This window comes from Lissotriton helveticus, chromosome 3_1 (genome assembly GCF_964261635.1).
Source record: "Lissotriton helveticus chromosome 3_1, aLisHel1.1, whole genome shotgun sequence".
Lineage (NCBI taxonomy): Eukaryota > Metazoa > Chordata > Amphibia > Caudata > Salamandridae > Lissotriton > Lissotriton helveticus.
In genome coordinates, this window is record NC_136061.1 from 1,022,815,115 (window position 1) to 1,022,832,189 (window position 17,075).

The 17,075-nt window shown below is 40.7% G+C and overlaps 1 protein-coding gene across 1 annotated transcript in view; it reads left to right on the forward strand.

Moving 5' to 3' along the window:
* Window positions 1-17,075, forward strand: part of OLA1 (Obg like ATPase 1) — a 544,166-nt gene that overhangs the window by 122,194 nt on the left and 404,897 nt on the right. Inside the window, exon 4 of the mRNA XM_078681546.1 lies at window positions 12,336-12,463. Coding sequence (XP_078537672.1) covers window positions 12,336-12,463 — 128 coding nt within the window. The remainder of the gene's footprint in view (window positions 1-12,335; window positions 12,464-17,075) is intronic.

Here is a 17,075-nt window from a genome sequence, read left to right on the forward strand (position 1 = left end):
ATGCCCCTTTTTGAGATCCTCACACACTTTTTTTATTCCCACTTACTGACTGTGCCCCATTTCTGCTTGTTCCTTTCCGACCTTGTCTACCATCCTGGTCGAATATACCAGCACTTCTATTTGCCATGCACAGTTGATTTGTAAAACATACAGGCAGGTTTATCCCTTTTCCTATTTCCTATATAAAGAAATTGTAGGAAATCCATCTTTTTGGGATTTTTTCACCTTTTGTTCGACCCTGTATGTTTTTGCTTGCTTTAGAACTCTGTGCACTTCACCCCTGCCAACCAGTAGTAAAGTGCCTGTGCTTCAACTGTAAATATGGTGGAAGTAGCTCACCCCTAGTTGGCATATTTAAATTGCCTAAAAGTCTTCAGTTTATGGTACAAAGTGTGCCCGGGGCCTGGAAATTAAATGCCATTAGTGGACTGCAGCAACTATTGTTTCATCCACTACAGTGTCAAATATGGCCTCAGGTCTATCGTTCGCTGACTATAGCAGTGTAAAAAACGCAATTCGACCCGGCAAACCCTTTTGACAAGTAAAAACGTCCTTTTTAAATATTAATTGGTCACCCCTGTGTAGGCCAATTAGTCTACAAGGAACTGTGCATGGTATTTAAAAGTAGGACATGTAGAAATTAAACGTTAGCATGTCCTTACAGTGACTAGCCACCTAAAAGCTATTATCATTGTAGGAAGGCTGGCCCATAGAGAAACACTGGGAACTGATATTAAATACTACTGTAGCCCAAGAATGGGAACAGTTAGAAACATGATTAAACTACTATTTTTAATAATTATCCAAAATGCAATTCAGTGGTGACTTTATTATTTTAATAAGATTAAGGAAAAGTAATTTTTAGAAAGTTACTTTTACCTGCCGTAATCAGCCTTGACCAAGTGTAAAAAGTTGTGAAATACCTCACAGGAGCAAACAATAGGCTGACCTGAATTGGTAGAGATCACTCCTTTGAATATGCATGGTGGGGGCTGTGGATATCCCTTTTGACACTGCAGTGTCAAATACAGCTTGCCAGGTCTACTGAGTGCACACATAACACTCATGTTAGTGCTTGTGCATTCTCCCTCTGGTACTCCAGTCCAAAACAATTTAATCACCTCTGAAATTACCAAAGTAGATACTTCAAGGTCACCCAAATATTTTAGACAGACCAAAAACTTTCCAGCACATAAAAACAATTCCTAGTGGCCAGGATGGGGATAAAAGACCTATGTATCACACTTTTATATGCTCCATAGTAAAGCACCCATGACTCAGTGTTTCTCTTCCCATTTAGCCTCCCACCAGGGGTCACATATTACGCATAACATCCATTGTTTCATTCAGAGAATAAGATGTGTGTCACTGGTCCAGTGTGATTATGCAGTAGATAGCTGCCGCTTCGAGTTCTCCAGTTACGTTTCTGACCGGAAGATGTTGCTGTGTACTGTTTTTTCATTTGTCAGTCCCAGAGTCTTTAATTTCTGGTGTGTTGATCTAGGAAATTCAGTTACACTTCTTAAGATGGTTATCTGACATGCCTGCTTAACTTTCACAGCTTCCTGGTTCTCCACAGGTTGCCTCAACATACAGAAATTCATAATTTGTATTAGCAGAGAGGTGGTCAGGTGGGTCTCGTGCAATATCCTTAACACGTTGTCCCACGCAGGTTCCAAACTAAGGGGCCGATTATGATGGCGGACGGACCTGAGTCCGTCCGCCACCATAGAGTAGGAAGGACCATCCGCAGGGGCAGCGGCGTTCCCTCCATGCAGATTAGGATGTGACCGCCAGGGTGGCGGTCACATCCTCTATTTTTAACATTGCGGCGGGTGCAGCTTCAAGCTGCACCCGCGGCAATGTTAAAAATGCATGCACAGCATTTGCGTGCACAAATCAGCAGGCACTGCGCGGTGCCTGCAGCTTTGTCCACGCAAATGCAGGGGGGTACCATAGGTACCCCCCATGTGCACCCCCCACCCCTCCTTCACCCAGGGGGCCCGCAACAGGCTCCCGCAGTGAAGGTCCGTATGCTTTTCCACGGCGGAAAAGCATACTTCCTACTCCATCATAATATGGCTGGCGGTGTCTGATAGACACCGCCAGCCATGTTAATGCTTTTCCGCCGCGGTCGGAAGGCGGCGTAAAAGCGCCGGACAGATTCAAAGACCCACCAGCCATCCTTATTTGGCGGTGGGTCTTTCATTCATCCGCGGCGGATTTCCCGCATCCTCCGGGCCGGCGGTGGCTTCCGTGATCCTAATGACCCCCTTAATGTGGTCCCTACTCTACCCCCATCTTGCCAAGTTCATGGACTCACTTGTGAGCGTCCTGCCGCCCCTGTATTGCAGGCAATTGCGTCTAGTCCATCTCAGACTGTTGGTAATGCACAGTCCTCTGTGCTCTATTTATCGCCTCCAGACCTCTGTTGGCATGGTGTGGATGCTGACCCCCAGTGTGTCCCTCAGCAAAGTCTGTGCCCACGTTGTGCGAGGATCTCAAGAGCTTGGTATTGTGCATCTCAACCCATTTGCAGCACCACTCCCCAGTTCAGTGACACCCTGCACAACTCTAGAGAATTGTTTGGGGAAGGGAAATCTGCAACACCCCCACTGAAGTATGAAAGGCACGGTTAGTGGTCCTCGAGCTAGGAGGAACCTTCCGTCTTGTGTGCAGCCTTTTTTAACATTACCAGCTACTCCATAATGTGGCAGGGCCCCGTGTTCTCCCCCTCATGACTGGGTGCAGCAGGCTATTAGGCGAGCGCTTTTGAGTTGTTCTCAATTGATTCACAGTCCTTTTTGGATATTTCTCAGCATTGGTTGATTATACTTACCCATTCAAAACCTGCCTATTCAGTTTAGCAAGGACAAGAGCTTGCCAGACGCACATTCACCATGCTGGCTTCCTGGCCACGCCTCTCCAATCTGCTATTTAATAAACATATCTGAGATTGCTGTGAATAACGTCTTTTGCCATCAGTCTGAATCCTTCCCTTGAGAAGCGGAGTTGAAGACCTTATTAAAATATATGGATTTTAGCGGGATGGAAGAGGTGTTGGTATCAAGTTTAGGAGCTAGTAAGTCCCATGTATCCAACATGGTCCATGTAAATGTGCATGTGTACATTAATTGTCCTTTGTTTTTTCTGTCATCATAATACCTTCCAAAGAGTTCCACCGGCAATGTCTTTTTCTATGTGGGACCATACTAATTCTTCTCTCTCTAACAATTCTCCCATCACTGGGGGCAGTTATCCTTTGTAGGAGATCTCTTAATTGGCAAATGTATTCCTTCATTATCTTTAGGAGGCATTAATACTTTCCTTTGTACCCTCACCTTACGTCTACCCTTTTCAGAGGTAATTAAAGCAATCCTCTCATTCCTGTAGCCTTCCTAATGTAATGGAAATACTGATTGCCTGAAATAAGCATTGGATTTGGAGGATAACTTTCTGGTTCAAGTCCATTATTATCTTCTGAAAAATACTCCAGAATTGGCTCTTCCCCGTATAACCACCATTCGCAAACAGAAATATACAACATATCCCTCTGTATAAAAGCATTTATTTGGGCTATTGATATGTAACTATATATGTGTATTTTTATTTGTATAATGTGTAAATTATGTTCTTAAAAATATTGATATTCATTAGGTCTGCTTAATTTTTTTTTGACATATTACTGATACATTATTTTATATTCTTAACATGTATATAAGTGACTGCATATAAAAGTAAATCTTTTATCATAACTATCTACAATTGCTTCACTATTTAATTACAAAAAATAAAAACATTAATACAATTATTTTAAAGTACAACAACACCTGAAAACTGGAGTTTATTAAATGCGTCTTTAATCCACATATACTACCTTCCTTTTATATATATATATATGTATATATATATGTAATATACATATATATGTAATATATATATATATATGTAATATATATATATATATATATGTAATATGTAATATATATATATATATCCTCATTGTACTTATGTATCTAGATATTTAGTACGTTTCTTCTAATTCAGCATATGCAATGCACTACCCAAATTCTCACCCTATACCGCTCTCAATATATCCTCTACCTCAACTCTGACTTATCTCAAATGGTATTCTACTATTTCCAATTCACTACCCTATTTCTCACCCTATACTTCTGTCAATATATTTTCTACCTCTACTCTCTCATTATTCACAAACCCCATACCACTACTGTGATCCCCAAAATAACCCTTGCTACACTCTTCCCTCCTTGCATCATCTATTACCTCTTTTACTATTCAGATCACCCAAATAAGCCTTTCTATACCCTTATCCCGACTCTTCCCCTTCACCTCCCTTTTACTCATCCCAAACCCCCTCCTACAGCTGTAAACTACAAAAAATAACACCATTTCTAGACCCTTCCCTCTTCCTTCTCAATCCAAATAGCTTTCTACTCCCCGAAAAGCGCTTCAACACCTCATCAGGGGTAGCAAGCGCTATATAAATGCAGACCTTTTCCCCTCTTCTATCCCTCCACTATCCTGCTCAATCCAAATAACTGACTAACATACCCCCCACTCAAATTACTTTCCTCTTTCTTTATACTAATTCACCACTCATCATTTATTGGTTCTGTGGTAGCATGCTACTCGCCAGAAAAGTGCTTCCGCACCTCATCAGGGGTAGCAAGCACTATATAAATGCAAACCTTTTACTCTCTTCTTTCCTTCCACTATCCTTCTCAGTTCAAATAACTGGCTGACATATCCGCAACTCAAATTACTTTCATATTTCACTATACTAATTCACCGCTAATCCTTTATGGGTTCCCGTTTAGCATGCTACTCACTGAAAAAGAGCTTCAACGCCTCATCAGGGGTAACAATCCCTATATAAATGTAAACCTTTTGCCTCATCTATCCCTCCACTATCCTTCTCAATCCAAATAACTAACATATTCACAACTCAAATTACTTTCTTATTTCACTATACTAATTCACCACAAATCCTTTATGGGTTCCGGAGTAGCGTGCTACTCACCGAAAAAGCACTTCCCTACCTCGTCAGGGGTAGTCAGCGCTAATAAATGCAATTACAATACAGTACAATACAATACGACCCAGAAGACTGATATGAAGCGGTTTGACTGTTGAGGTCAATTTCAGAGGAGTCCAACAATCCAGAGACATTCTCATCAGCAATGGATGGTTGGAAATGTTGATAATAATGCCTAGTAGTGAGCTGGTGACTGTAGCTGGGACCTACCAGTACTCATTTTTGGGCAGCAGGACTTTTTACAAAAATTAGTCCTTGATCCTGAACAGTGAGAAAGGCAGTAAAAAGTGAAAGAAGAGGTAAGAGAATGACGTGAAAAGAGTAAAACAGGGGGAATGCAGGGATCATTGCATGGACTGGAACCAGTCAGAGCCTTGTGGCCTTCGTTTATTTTATGGATAACCCGACCACTTCTTTCATCTTTGTGATGGTATTGCACAGGGAAGTAAACTTAGTAAGCCCATGATGGCTGAAGTAGTCATCTGGAACAAAGAGACCCTTTCTCTGCTGTTTTCAGCTTCAGGTACACATTTTAAAATTCCTTTCCTTTGAAATCTTAGGCATACGTCAGCTGCCCCTTTCAGGTTATCTTATTTACTTAAGTCTATCTCTGCCTATTTGCCACAACGAGGTAATAATCTATCAGCGCCTATCTGGTTATTCGTGGAATGGTTGCAGGAGCTCGAACATGGTGTGTTCTCTAATCATTATCCAAATTATTTATCCTAACACTGATGGCCTGTATCTGATACAATATTGCTAAAACACCAGATAGTTTGTTCAGTGGAAGAAGTTCTTGAATATTCTTCTGAATCCACAAACTTCTTTCTGTGAATCCCATTTGGTGGATAAATGTGTAACTTTTGATACACAATTTTATATTTTTGAACTTTCAAGAATTTGCCTCTGAGCGGCCATTTGTATTGTTTTTAGTAAAAATGTAATTATATCAAAGGTTGTCTCAATTGTGAAGTGATCTGACAAGATATTCCGAACAGCCAATGTGGATCTCATTTCCCCCTGAGACCAACAGTCAGTCAGTTCTGACAAAGGTTTGATGATTATGTATGTGGGCATAGTAAAATGTTTTCATTCCAAGGATGTTCCTCCCTCCTTCCATCAAATCCAATTACGTGGCTAAAGTTTTTACTCACCAACCTCCTCTCCACTTTTCAGGTATCTGACAAAATTGTTTTTCGTGACCAACTGGAAATTCCCTCTCCTCCCACCTCCACAATAAAATCACTCTCAGTAAAAACAAACTTTAACAGTATGAAAATGAAAATAAAATATTTGAAGCTACCAAACAGCCAAATCAGCATCGACCTAAGAAAACTACAGTGCCACCTTTACAGTCATGAAGGTGTCTTCATTCTGAGACTCAGGTCTAGATCATTCTGTGATTTAGTAGTACACCCAGGCAAAGTAAAAAATTAAAAACACTGTGGCTTCTTCCTAGAGCATCGTCATGTATTCAGGTTTGTGTAATATGCTAAATAGGTTGCTCTACAGTTACTTCAAATGCCTCCAAGTTCAAATATCAATGATGTGTTGGGTGATGTTTTACGTGAGAACTAGCACCCGATCTAAGGCGTATATTGAATTGATACTGCCCACATAGACTAGCTGTCTAGGGGGTAAAATGCAGCAACAAATGACAATGTGGCAAGAGGATAATAGGTTGGCCTGCCTGATCCCAGTGAATCCTAATCAATCTGCTTCATTTGGTTTGCTCAGCTCTTTGTAGAAATGAGAAAGGTGGCCTACAGTCATGAAATTAGATAGAATTAGTTATTTTTGGTAATTGTCCTTCCATATTTTTTTCCATTGAACCATTTCCTGTTGATCAGAATGAGCTGGTTATCCCAAAGCACTCTGGCAGGGACTTAGTGGGGGCTGGTTTCCAAAGGCACATATGAGGTGTAACCATGATGGCTTTGTGCTTGGGATCCGAAAATCAATTCTTAGTTTTGTTCTAAGCTAGTGGAGGGCTAGCAGCCACTTTCATTAATGATGTTTTGTAAAGCTTCTCAAATGTTAGCCTGAAATCCCTCAGGACTGATAGTTTTATCTTTGTATCCTCTAGGTCTGATATGTGGCTTCTTTAATGTGCCTAGCCTCTAGAATTATTTTCAAAATTCCTGCTAGCCATTTTGATCAAGTTAAAAATTAGAAATTGTTGCATTTTGATTCAAAGACTATTAAACATGACTTCCCTATATGGCCCTACCACGTTTTCTCTGTGCACATCAGAAAATCATATCATTACATGCTTCATCTATTTTCTTACTGTTTATGTACCGACCTTTTGGGACTGGTTCAAATATTTACTCTTTCATGCACCACACATAACATTGGCTCATTTGGATTGCTGCTGGACCTCAGAGTGACTTGCATACCTATATCGTCACAGTTTTTTGCACACTGGGCTCCTCTTCACAGCCATTTTTTTTTTACATTTCCATTATAAAGTCTCAATTTTCTTGGTCACACTTTAGATTCCTTTCAAGATAAGATCACCCTTTATAGACAGGTTTTTTTTCATAAATTTCAATGTTGCATCTCAGTACAGACTGGTCACTTATTTCTTCAGTCTGCGCTGCTGTACAACATGGCTTAAAGTAAAGGAAAAAAGTGATACTATGCTGTTAACGCTGGCCGCATCATATCTCTTTTTTCTTTACTTTAAGCCATGTTGCACAGCTACCCATGCTCATATGCAACATACCTAAACAAAATATTGACCAAGCCAAGAGATCTTTCATAGGCCAAACATATTGGCTTTTTCCAGTGCGTGTTCTTTCTGCTGTCCTGCAGTAAGTTTTAGGACCTACTTGTCCACCATTTCTTCCAGCAATCAACTTGAGCCCAAAGTCTCCTCCTGTCTAGCAGCGTTAGCACACACAGGCGCAGTGAACATTTAGTACAATATAGCTTTAGCCTCATAGTACGTTTTAGTATCCTAGTATGCTGAAGCTTCTCATAGTGACATGTTAATCAAAGTTCAATAAACAATTTTGGAACACCCTTCCTGAAAGGAATCGTTAGCCATAAAATAACCAATAATCATATCTTGCAGGTCTCCTTTTATGCATGCAACGGGCATTCTTCCCAACACCTATGGCTGCTAAGTATACCGTAGGACTTATTTCTAGTAGCAGGATGCCACTTGCTCTATCTCATCGACAGTGTAGAATGCTCACTCCGAATGAGGGCACAGTACTTTATTAAGCTGCTGCAGTGTCCGCCTCTGCATCCACCTGGCAAATTGAAAGATGAAGAAGAAAACCTTTCATGGTGCATGGGTGTATTAGATTTTGCCATTTGTCACACATATAAACATGCTTGAGGTCCAATTTCAGCTTAGTGAGAGTCAATATATAATGATTTTTGGGACATCCTTCCAGCATAATCTGTTTCCCTTTAGAACCCTGTGCCAAAGTTCTGTTTGTGTTCAAGATTGGTTCTAAATGGTTCAGTTGGCACAGTGTCTGTGGAAGAAGCAAATTACATTAAACTTGTTTTTTTAAAAAACACACTTACTTTTGGGTATTTATACTTGTGTTGAGCTGACTGTTAAGAAGTGCTTAGAGCTTCACGGCACAGGCGAAACAGAGCCTCGGAAAAGAAAACAGCCCATAATTATCAGAGGGAAGGGCAAAATGTACCTCTAAAAGAGCAGTTGCGCCCTGAAATAGCCGTGTAACCTTTGACGTAGCAGCATAGAAACGAGAAACTGCTGGGAAGAGGCAACGGGCAATGCGGACCATGTTGTAATTAAGAACAGATGGTTGTAAGGTTTACCTACGTTCCATGAGTATTTGCATCATTTTGAGAAAGTTATCGTACAGTTGCAATGTGAGCAGCGTACATGCTTTTGAATTAATGTCTTTGTTTGTCTCAGCTCTGTAAAATCTGTGCATTCTATTGGTAGTTACTCGTAATATAATTACACCTCGTGTGAGTTAGTATTTTTTAGGGCTGAGACTATTGTTCCATAAATCACACTTTTCTCAAGTTCATGTCCTCAGTATAACACACTGTATATAGGCATCCTTCTATGGTTTTTGTACAGTTATTTTTAGGTCTCGCCTAAGACAGCGCATGATCTGTCAGTTGTGAAAACATATTCAAACGGATCGAAACGCTGTTGACGGTACATACAGACCCAATCTCCGTTGATTTATTTGGTATTTTATGAGCTGTATCTCAGATAATGCAACTGCGATACAAACATTCCACTTCCAAGTCACGTGTATTACACGTTTGCCTAAGTACTTTCCTCGCTTGTCTCACTTCACGTTTACTCACATCCCACTACAGTACTTCTTTTTGCACTTTTATTTATTAATGGATCGCTACATATTAAAAATATTGTTTTGATTTAATTGTATCGTCTGATACTTGTTGTTCTCACCTCCGTAAGGACCACTGCTGTTCTGTAATAATACTTACACCAGGTCGCTTGGATACTTAGGGCTTCTCTTGTTTTTCTGTAATACAGTATAGAGCCTGATCAGTAACTTCAATAGTTTCTAACTATTTTATAGTAGCACATGCGTGTGCACGCCCTCCCGTCAGCCACCAGTGCAGTCCTTGCTCCCTTTTTATCGTGCTCTGTGAATGGCACTCCTCCAACCTACGTAATCTTTAAAACCAGGAAAAAGTCCCACCTAAAATACATTAGATAAATAAATTAAACTTTTATTACTAAGGAATAAGACCTAAATAATTATCCAGAACTTTCCTGCCTTAACAACTAATCTAAAAAACGAAAATGTAGTCAAATCGAAACTCCAATGTAGTGAATGCTCTCGCCCCTCATAGTAATAGAAATAAAAAACAGAACTTGCAAAACATAACAGGCGTGGTCACAGGAAACCCATAGCTTATCTTGGTGAAGGAGCCGTTAGGAAGTAGAAGAGATTACTTAGCGGGCAGGTAGAATGATGCAAAACGGTCCTGTGCACTCTGATCTTTAGTCCTTGTCCATATTTATTGGGTAACAGAGTTTTTTGCTACAGTTTTATTTCTACTGCTCATCAAATAAAAAATATGCGTTTAATGCGTAAAGAACACCTCCTGATCTTTCCAGGCACTCCACATGTGTACTCTTTTCTTATGTTTATGACCTATTTAAAATGCCACGTCCAGATCTGAAAAAAAATAAGTCTCTGGGTCCTTGAATTTTATAAATCCAGTTTCTGTTTAGGGCCATTCTCAAATGTCACAATCAAAAGCGCATATGTATTAACTCACTTGGCACTTTAATGTAATATACGTCTATATAAGTTCCCGTAATAAATATTTTCATGTTGCATTTTAATTTCCCAATTGTTTAATAGTTTAAGCATGCCTATACCCCCTTTCTTAGACTGTTACATACTCGTTTATTGTACTATTCTCCTTGTTTCATTTGTCTGGAAACTATGTGTTTATTTGTCTGGGATATATATGATTATTCTATTTTCTTACTTGTTGTCAATACTGGATGTATGTCCTTCCTTCCTTCCTTCTTTTGTAAAGCGTTCTGATATCCCTCGGGATCTTGTTCGCGCTATACAACACTTTATAAATAAAATATTGTTGTATTACAGTGAGCCCGACCATTGCTTACCATTGGTTGACTTAATTTTCACTCTCATCTACTTGCTTCTTATTCGTTTGCTACCATAGCTTTCCTTCCTCTTCTTGAACCAACTTCTCCCCAAGCAGCTAGTCCACGTGAGCATTATCAATTCACTGGAGGCCTTAGATCTGGTTCTAGTTCCTAGGTAAAATAACTATGTAGGTCGTCACCCAACACTTAATTGATCTTTGAACTTGGATGCATGTTAAAGAAATCATTGGGCAACCTATATAGCACGTTCTACAAACTTGAATAAAGGACTATTCCTGTGCGTAAAAGTGCTGTTAGCCAGAAGGAGACATTCAGCTTAAGTTACTCTCTGGGAGAAATGGTGTACAAGTTGGTCCCTCCCCTGGACCACAGCATATTACTTGTCTCCTTCCCCTGCTCATTTTTCAGGCTAGTGTGTGTGTTTTACAACTGTCTCCCTCATCTACGTCTTCCCCTCCGTGTTCTTCTTTCTTGCTTTCCTCAGTTGCCTCCTCCCTGCCCACCATCTCTTTCTGTTCTTACTTCCCCGCCACCTCCTTGTTGTTTGCTGTCCCAGACCCGCCGCCATTATCTGTTTGCTTCCCCAGCCCCACACGCCCACCCACTGTTGTCTGTGTGTTTTCCCCATCCCTTTCCGTCCGTCCGCCGCTGCCTGTCTGCTTCCTCATTCCTCCCTGCACGCCCTCCATTGCCCATGTGCTTACCCTTCACCTCCCCTCCCTCCCGCCTGCCATCCATTGTCAGTGTACTTTCTCCCCTTCTTCCTCCCTCCATTGTCAGCTTGGTGCCCTATCCCCCTCCATCCTCTGTTGTCAACTCCCCTTCGCTTCCCTCCCACCCTCCGTTGTGTACTTGCTCCTCATTCCCTGCCATCCACCCTCCATTGCCTCTCCCATCCCCTTCCTCCCACTCTCCATTATGGTCTTTCTCTCCCATTCCCTTCTACCAACCCCTTTTTGCAGCTTGCTTCCCTATCCCTCCCGCCCACCCTCTGTTTTCAGCTTGCTCCCCCAACCTCCCTCCACCCTTCATTGTCCGTTTGCTTCCCCAGTTCCCCGCTCCATTGCCTCTGTACTGCCCCAACCCCTCCCGCACAACCTCCATTGCCCGTAGGCTGCCCCAGCACCTCCTGTACAACCTCCATTGTCCGCGTGATTCCCCAGCCTCCGTAGTCTATGTGCTTCACCATTGTATCCCACGTGTCCTCTCCTGCAACCAAGTCCTTCTCTCCCTCCCTCTGTGTTGTCTCGTCCCACAACTCACTCCCCCTTTGGTATTTTTGTTGTTTTGGCACGTTCGCGCTGGCCACGTTAGTTATTTTTTTTAATCGGTTTTAGCCATGCTGCATAGCAGCCGCACTGCTCTACAGCATGGCTAAAAGTTATTGCCAAAACCAATAGTTCTCATAGGACAGACCTGTTGGCTTTACCAATGATTACTGGTTTTGTTGATGGAGTATTTTGATGCGAGATACTTCACACACTTTATTGAAAACAGTTTATGGCCGGGTGTCCAGGATATGTAATGCAACGAACAGTATTTAGAAGAAATTCAAAATAAATATTGTGAACGTGTCTGCTTTGTGCTCGGAATTTTGCACTGAGTCACAGTTGGCATTCTTTTGATTAATTAAGTGCTCCCTTTTCTATTTTTCAGTAAAATTCCTGCATTCCTACATGTCGTGGATATTGCTGGTCTTGTAAAAGGAGCAAGTACAGGACAGGGCCTGGGAAATGCCTTCCTATCTAATATTAGTGCCTGTGATGCCATCTTTCATTTAACGCGTACGTATACTGTCATTTTTTTTAGAAACCTACTTCTGTCACTATGAACATTTGTTCCCAATATAAGAAACCATTGGAGGTAAATTTACAAAGCTGGCATGACCGGGATTTATTTGGCTAGGATTGCGTAGGATTCGTTTGAAGAAAGTAGGCTTTACACATAAACATGAATATGATCCACCTTTGCTGTGCTTTTTCAAGCCTTTCAGTGCCGTCATTTTATAATAGATAGCCACATCGGAAAGACTGGAAACTCTAAAATAGATTATTCTTTGCATACATAGGAGCTACTTTTTCAGCATGTGTTCGCTTTTGTGTGTGTGTTGTTTATAAAGCAGAATATGATGTTTAATCTTGTAAGTATATTGCGAGGAGCTAGAAACTGATGCTGGTAATCATAGTTTAATGTACTAGAAAAGTGATGTTAAAATGTGCTGTAAATTGAGAATTAAAAAACTGGTTTGGAAATTAGTTAAAACATTTTTTTTAGCATTTTAATTAATTACTATTCTAACAGAAGGTGTCTACTCACTGTACATGTAACATAAGGAAATATAATAGTCTCCTATATGAAGCCATATATAACAATAACTTGTTAACAGTGGGCAAGAGCAACAAGTTGGTTTGCAGTAACAATACTGTGGTCAAAAAGTAGACTGAAAAAACGTTGTGCACTAAATGTTGTCTACTAAAAATATAGAATGAAAAAGAAATTGAAAAAATAACAATTCTTGATGGACAGAATGTTGATCAAAGTCAAACATTGACCCCAGTACAGAGATCTGGGCCTAAACCCATCATTTATTTGCTCCCCATGTCATTCCAGTTTAAATCCAGCCATATGAAAATCATTCTTGACCCTGTTCCCCATGGAAAGAGTTTAGCCCGAACTACCATGCCAGGTTCTCCCTGGTCTGGAAAACACGCATCCTAGGACCGGTTTTAGGGTTTCACCTCATCAGCCAGGCTAGCTTGACTCAGCCAGGCTAGCTTGACTCCAGTGGCATGGAGAGCACTGGACTCACATCAGGGCATAACCGTCCCACTCAGTGTGATAAATGCAAAAAAAAACAATGGATGGACAGAATGCTTATCAATGTCAAGCATTTGATCAAAGTCAATGTTTGACTTTGATCAACATGTTGTGCCTTAATAGGACAAAGGAAGGTGTGTTGAGAGCAAGGGGGCATCACCCTGGTAAAGTAGAGATGAGCATTTAAATCAAGGCAGGGAAGGTGGTGGGGGACTAGTAACAGGTTTTTAGAGTTCAGGGAAGGGTGGTAAAAAGTGGTAGGAAGGGGTTGGTAGGGTTCAGGGATTGGTAGCGTAAATGATAGCGGCGTTTAAGGTGCAAGTTTTTTTTTTAAGGTTTAGGAAAGTGTAGCAACAAGGGGAGGAAAGGGGTTAAATTTAGGGAAGGGTAACGCCTGGGTATAGGAAGTTTTGTTTTTAGGATTTAGGGAATGATAGAATTAAGGCTCAGTAAGGGGCTTTTAAGTTCCCGGACAGGTAGTGTTAAGTGTTAGTAAGGGTTTTTTAGGGTTCCTGGAATGGTAGCATTAAGGTGTAGTAAGAGTTTTTTTAAAGTTAAGGGAAGGGTTTGTTAAGGGGCACTAAGGTTTTTAGATTGCACTGAAGATTAACAATAGGGGTTGGTAGGGTTCAGGGATTTGTGGTGTTAAGGAATAGTTAGGGGCTTTTAGGGTTTGAGGAAAGGTAGCATTAAGGCGTAGTACAGATTTCTAGGGTTCAGAGAAGTTTACCATCAAGGGGTATTCACCGTCTTAAGGGTTCAGGGATAGGATTCATTAAGGGATGCTAAGAGGTTATTACAATACAGTTAGATAACTGAATGCATGTAATAAAAATAACTTAAAATTAATCATTTTATAAAATGTCATAGATAATATTGAATATTATTACCTAGACAATTTCAATAAATCTTTAATGGAGTTAATAGAATACTTATGTCAGAATTAAGTTATGGGACGCAAAGTGAGAAAGTTAGTGCAGACTAGGGAGCTGATGGGAGAACGAGGTGTGTGAAATAAATGGAGTAGGTAGAGAGAAAGGGACCTGTCAGGCAAAGAGAGGTGAAGAAGAGATGCAATTGAAGGTGAGGTATAAAATAGATTGCGGAGGACTCAGAGAATGAAGTTTTAAAGCAATGGAGAATAGGGTGAGAGGAGAAATGCAAGTACTGTAGGATAGGCAAAAACAGCGGTCAAAGGCAAGAGACAGTAAGTGAAATAGGTGTGGAGCTATCTCAGATGACATGTAAATGGGAGTGGTTTCAATATTTTCAGGGATTAGAAAAGATCCTCAGATTTCAATTGTGAGTGAATTCCTGCGGGAAGAGGCCTACACCAGAGAATAAATGTGTGTCAGAAAGAACATTGTGAAAGTCTTTTGGGCGCTGAGAGAGTTTTATCTCCGAGAGGGAGGCGTCCAGTGGACTTATGTTAGACTGTTTTAAGCATAGAAAGTCTGTTTATTCCACTCTTGCACTTTTTTCATTACCTCTCACATCTTGTTACCTCTCACACTCACTCTGCCAGGACTCTATCTGGTGCCATTAATTGATTTAAAAGGTAAGAGTGCTATATGTGAATGTTTTAATAATTAAATTCCTTGACACAGTTGGGGGTCATTCACCTACTACTTACTAAATATGATGGCGTTATAGGGGTGGTCAGTCCTCCCGACTGCAGAATACCCTCTGAAACCTTAAAATGTTGAATTACATCATATTGATGTCTAGCCCTGTTTTCTAAGGCACCTGAAAGTTGATGCTCAAAACATGCTCACCACTGCTTCTCTGCACTCTTCACCTGGCTATTTTAAGGTGATGCTTCTGTTGTGTGAACATTCGTAGATGCCATGTGTCCCCATGACAAATGTCTCACTTTAAGTCAGTCCTGACTTTTCTTTTAGCAGACCTCACATTGTATTCTGGGACTAGCAATTGGGAGTGCTGTTGGATAAAAAGAGAAGATTAGCTGAAGGTATCACGTGTAACAATAGGACATATTTCAGCTATGAATTTTGTTGGTGTGTAGAAAGTCTTATGTCATGTTTTCCAACACCAACTCATGTGCATGATGACAATGCTCTTTTCACAGGTACCTGTCACCACACCTTGCATTGAATGTTTGAAGCCCTGGGTTTGTGGCAGACAACTTGCTATCAATACTGACCTGTTTGAAAAAGAGGCTAATGAATCACATCCAGATCAAATATGATTTTAATAGTCCCAGATTCTCTACAGTGTGTAAAATAATAAGCTGGACCTAAAATATGCTTCTGAATACTGCACCTTTAATCAAAGCAACAAAATCTGATGGAAACTAAAGGAAGAAGAAACAATATTATAGTGACATTCCTAGTCAACAAAACACAAGCATAATAATCTTAGACCACTTTCTTGCAGCTACATTGCACACATTGTGTTGTCTCCTTCAGAAAGAAAAAAAACACTTTCGCTCTCTCACTTCCCTTCCTTTGAATGGATTTTTAGTTTGTGGTTATGCACGTGTTTATCAGTGTGTATATGTTTACAGTGATGAGGGCTTTTCCCATTTTGGTGAGGTTTTATCAGTTATTGTAGGTTTGAACCTAAAACGGGATAGCCTAGTTTCCTGTTTGGCTGAGTCTTTACTCTCTTTTTCCCCTTTTGAGTGTTAGGAAGTTTACAGGCATCCATTTATGTAAAATACCAGGCCTGATTGTTTTTAAAGTATGCATCTTGTAGTGAGGGTATGTTTCGGTAAAGCTGTGTGTCTTAATGGATTTTGATGAGTATTGATCCCTCCCTCCTCCATCGGGATTCTTGGTCAGTGCATATAGCGATTGAAGTGCACAGGCTCAAGTACCTAACCTTGATGACTGCATATGAAAGGGGTTAGATGGAAACGAAATACAGCAACTGAGAACCTCTCTACATGTAGGGCAAGAGGTCTTCAATAAGACTATTATTCTAAATCTTCCTCGCTCCCTGCCCTCTTTCCCTTCCTACTACTGGTCTGCATGTTACTGCTAAAGGCTTATCCCTTGGATTTATTTGAAAGGCAAATCCAGAGGTTTGGGTATGTGACAGAGCGATCACTGGAAACGGACACAATGTATATACATTTGTTTTTGGTGATTTTAATTTTTGACTAAGTTCAAACTCTGGCGTCGGGTAACACGAAGCAAGGCAGGGCAAGAGGTTTGTGTGGGGTGATAAGAATGATGGCATTAGAAGACATTGTGAGAAAATGCAGTTTAAGGCAGAGAGGGGCATACAGAGAAGATAGACTTAGGCCTCATACATTGAGCAGGGCATAGGGGGCTGCGTAGGTAATTACGTGATGGAAGGAAACCTTGGAGAAAAAGGAATTCGGGAAGAATGTGCGTATGAGCACAGGATGTCTGAGTACTCCGAATTGTGTAGTTTTCTAAATATTACTTCGTGTGGAAAAATGTACGTTTTCACCCTTGTCCACAGTTTTTTCTCCCCGAACAGCACCCCGTTCAAAAAACCAAGCTGTTTCCACATTTGTATATTGCCAAAGATTTGAACAGTCGAGCAGTTGCTGTTAAGTCACTTTTGCGTGCGACACCGTTGTAATAT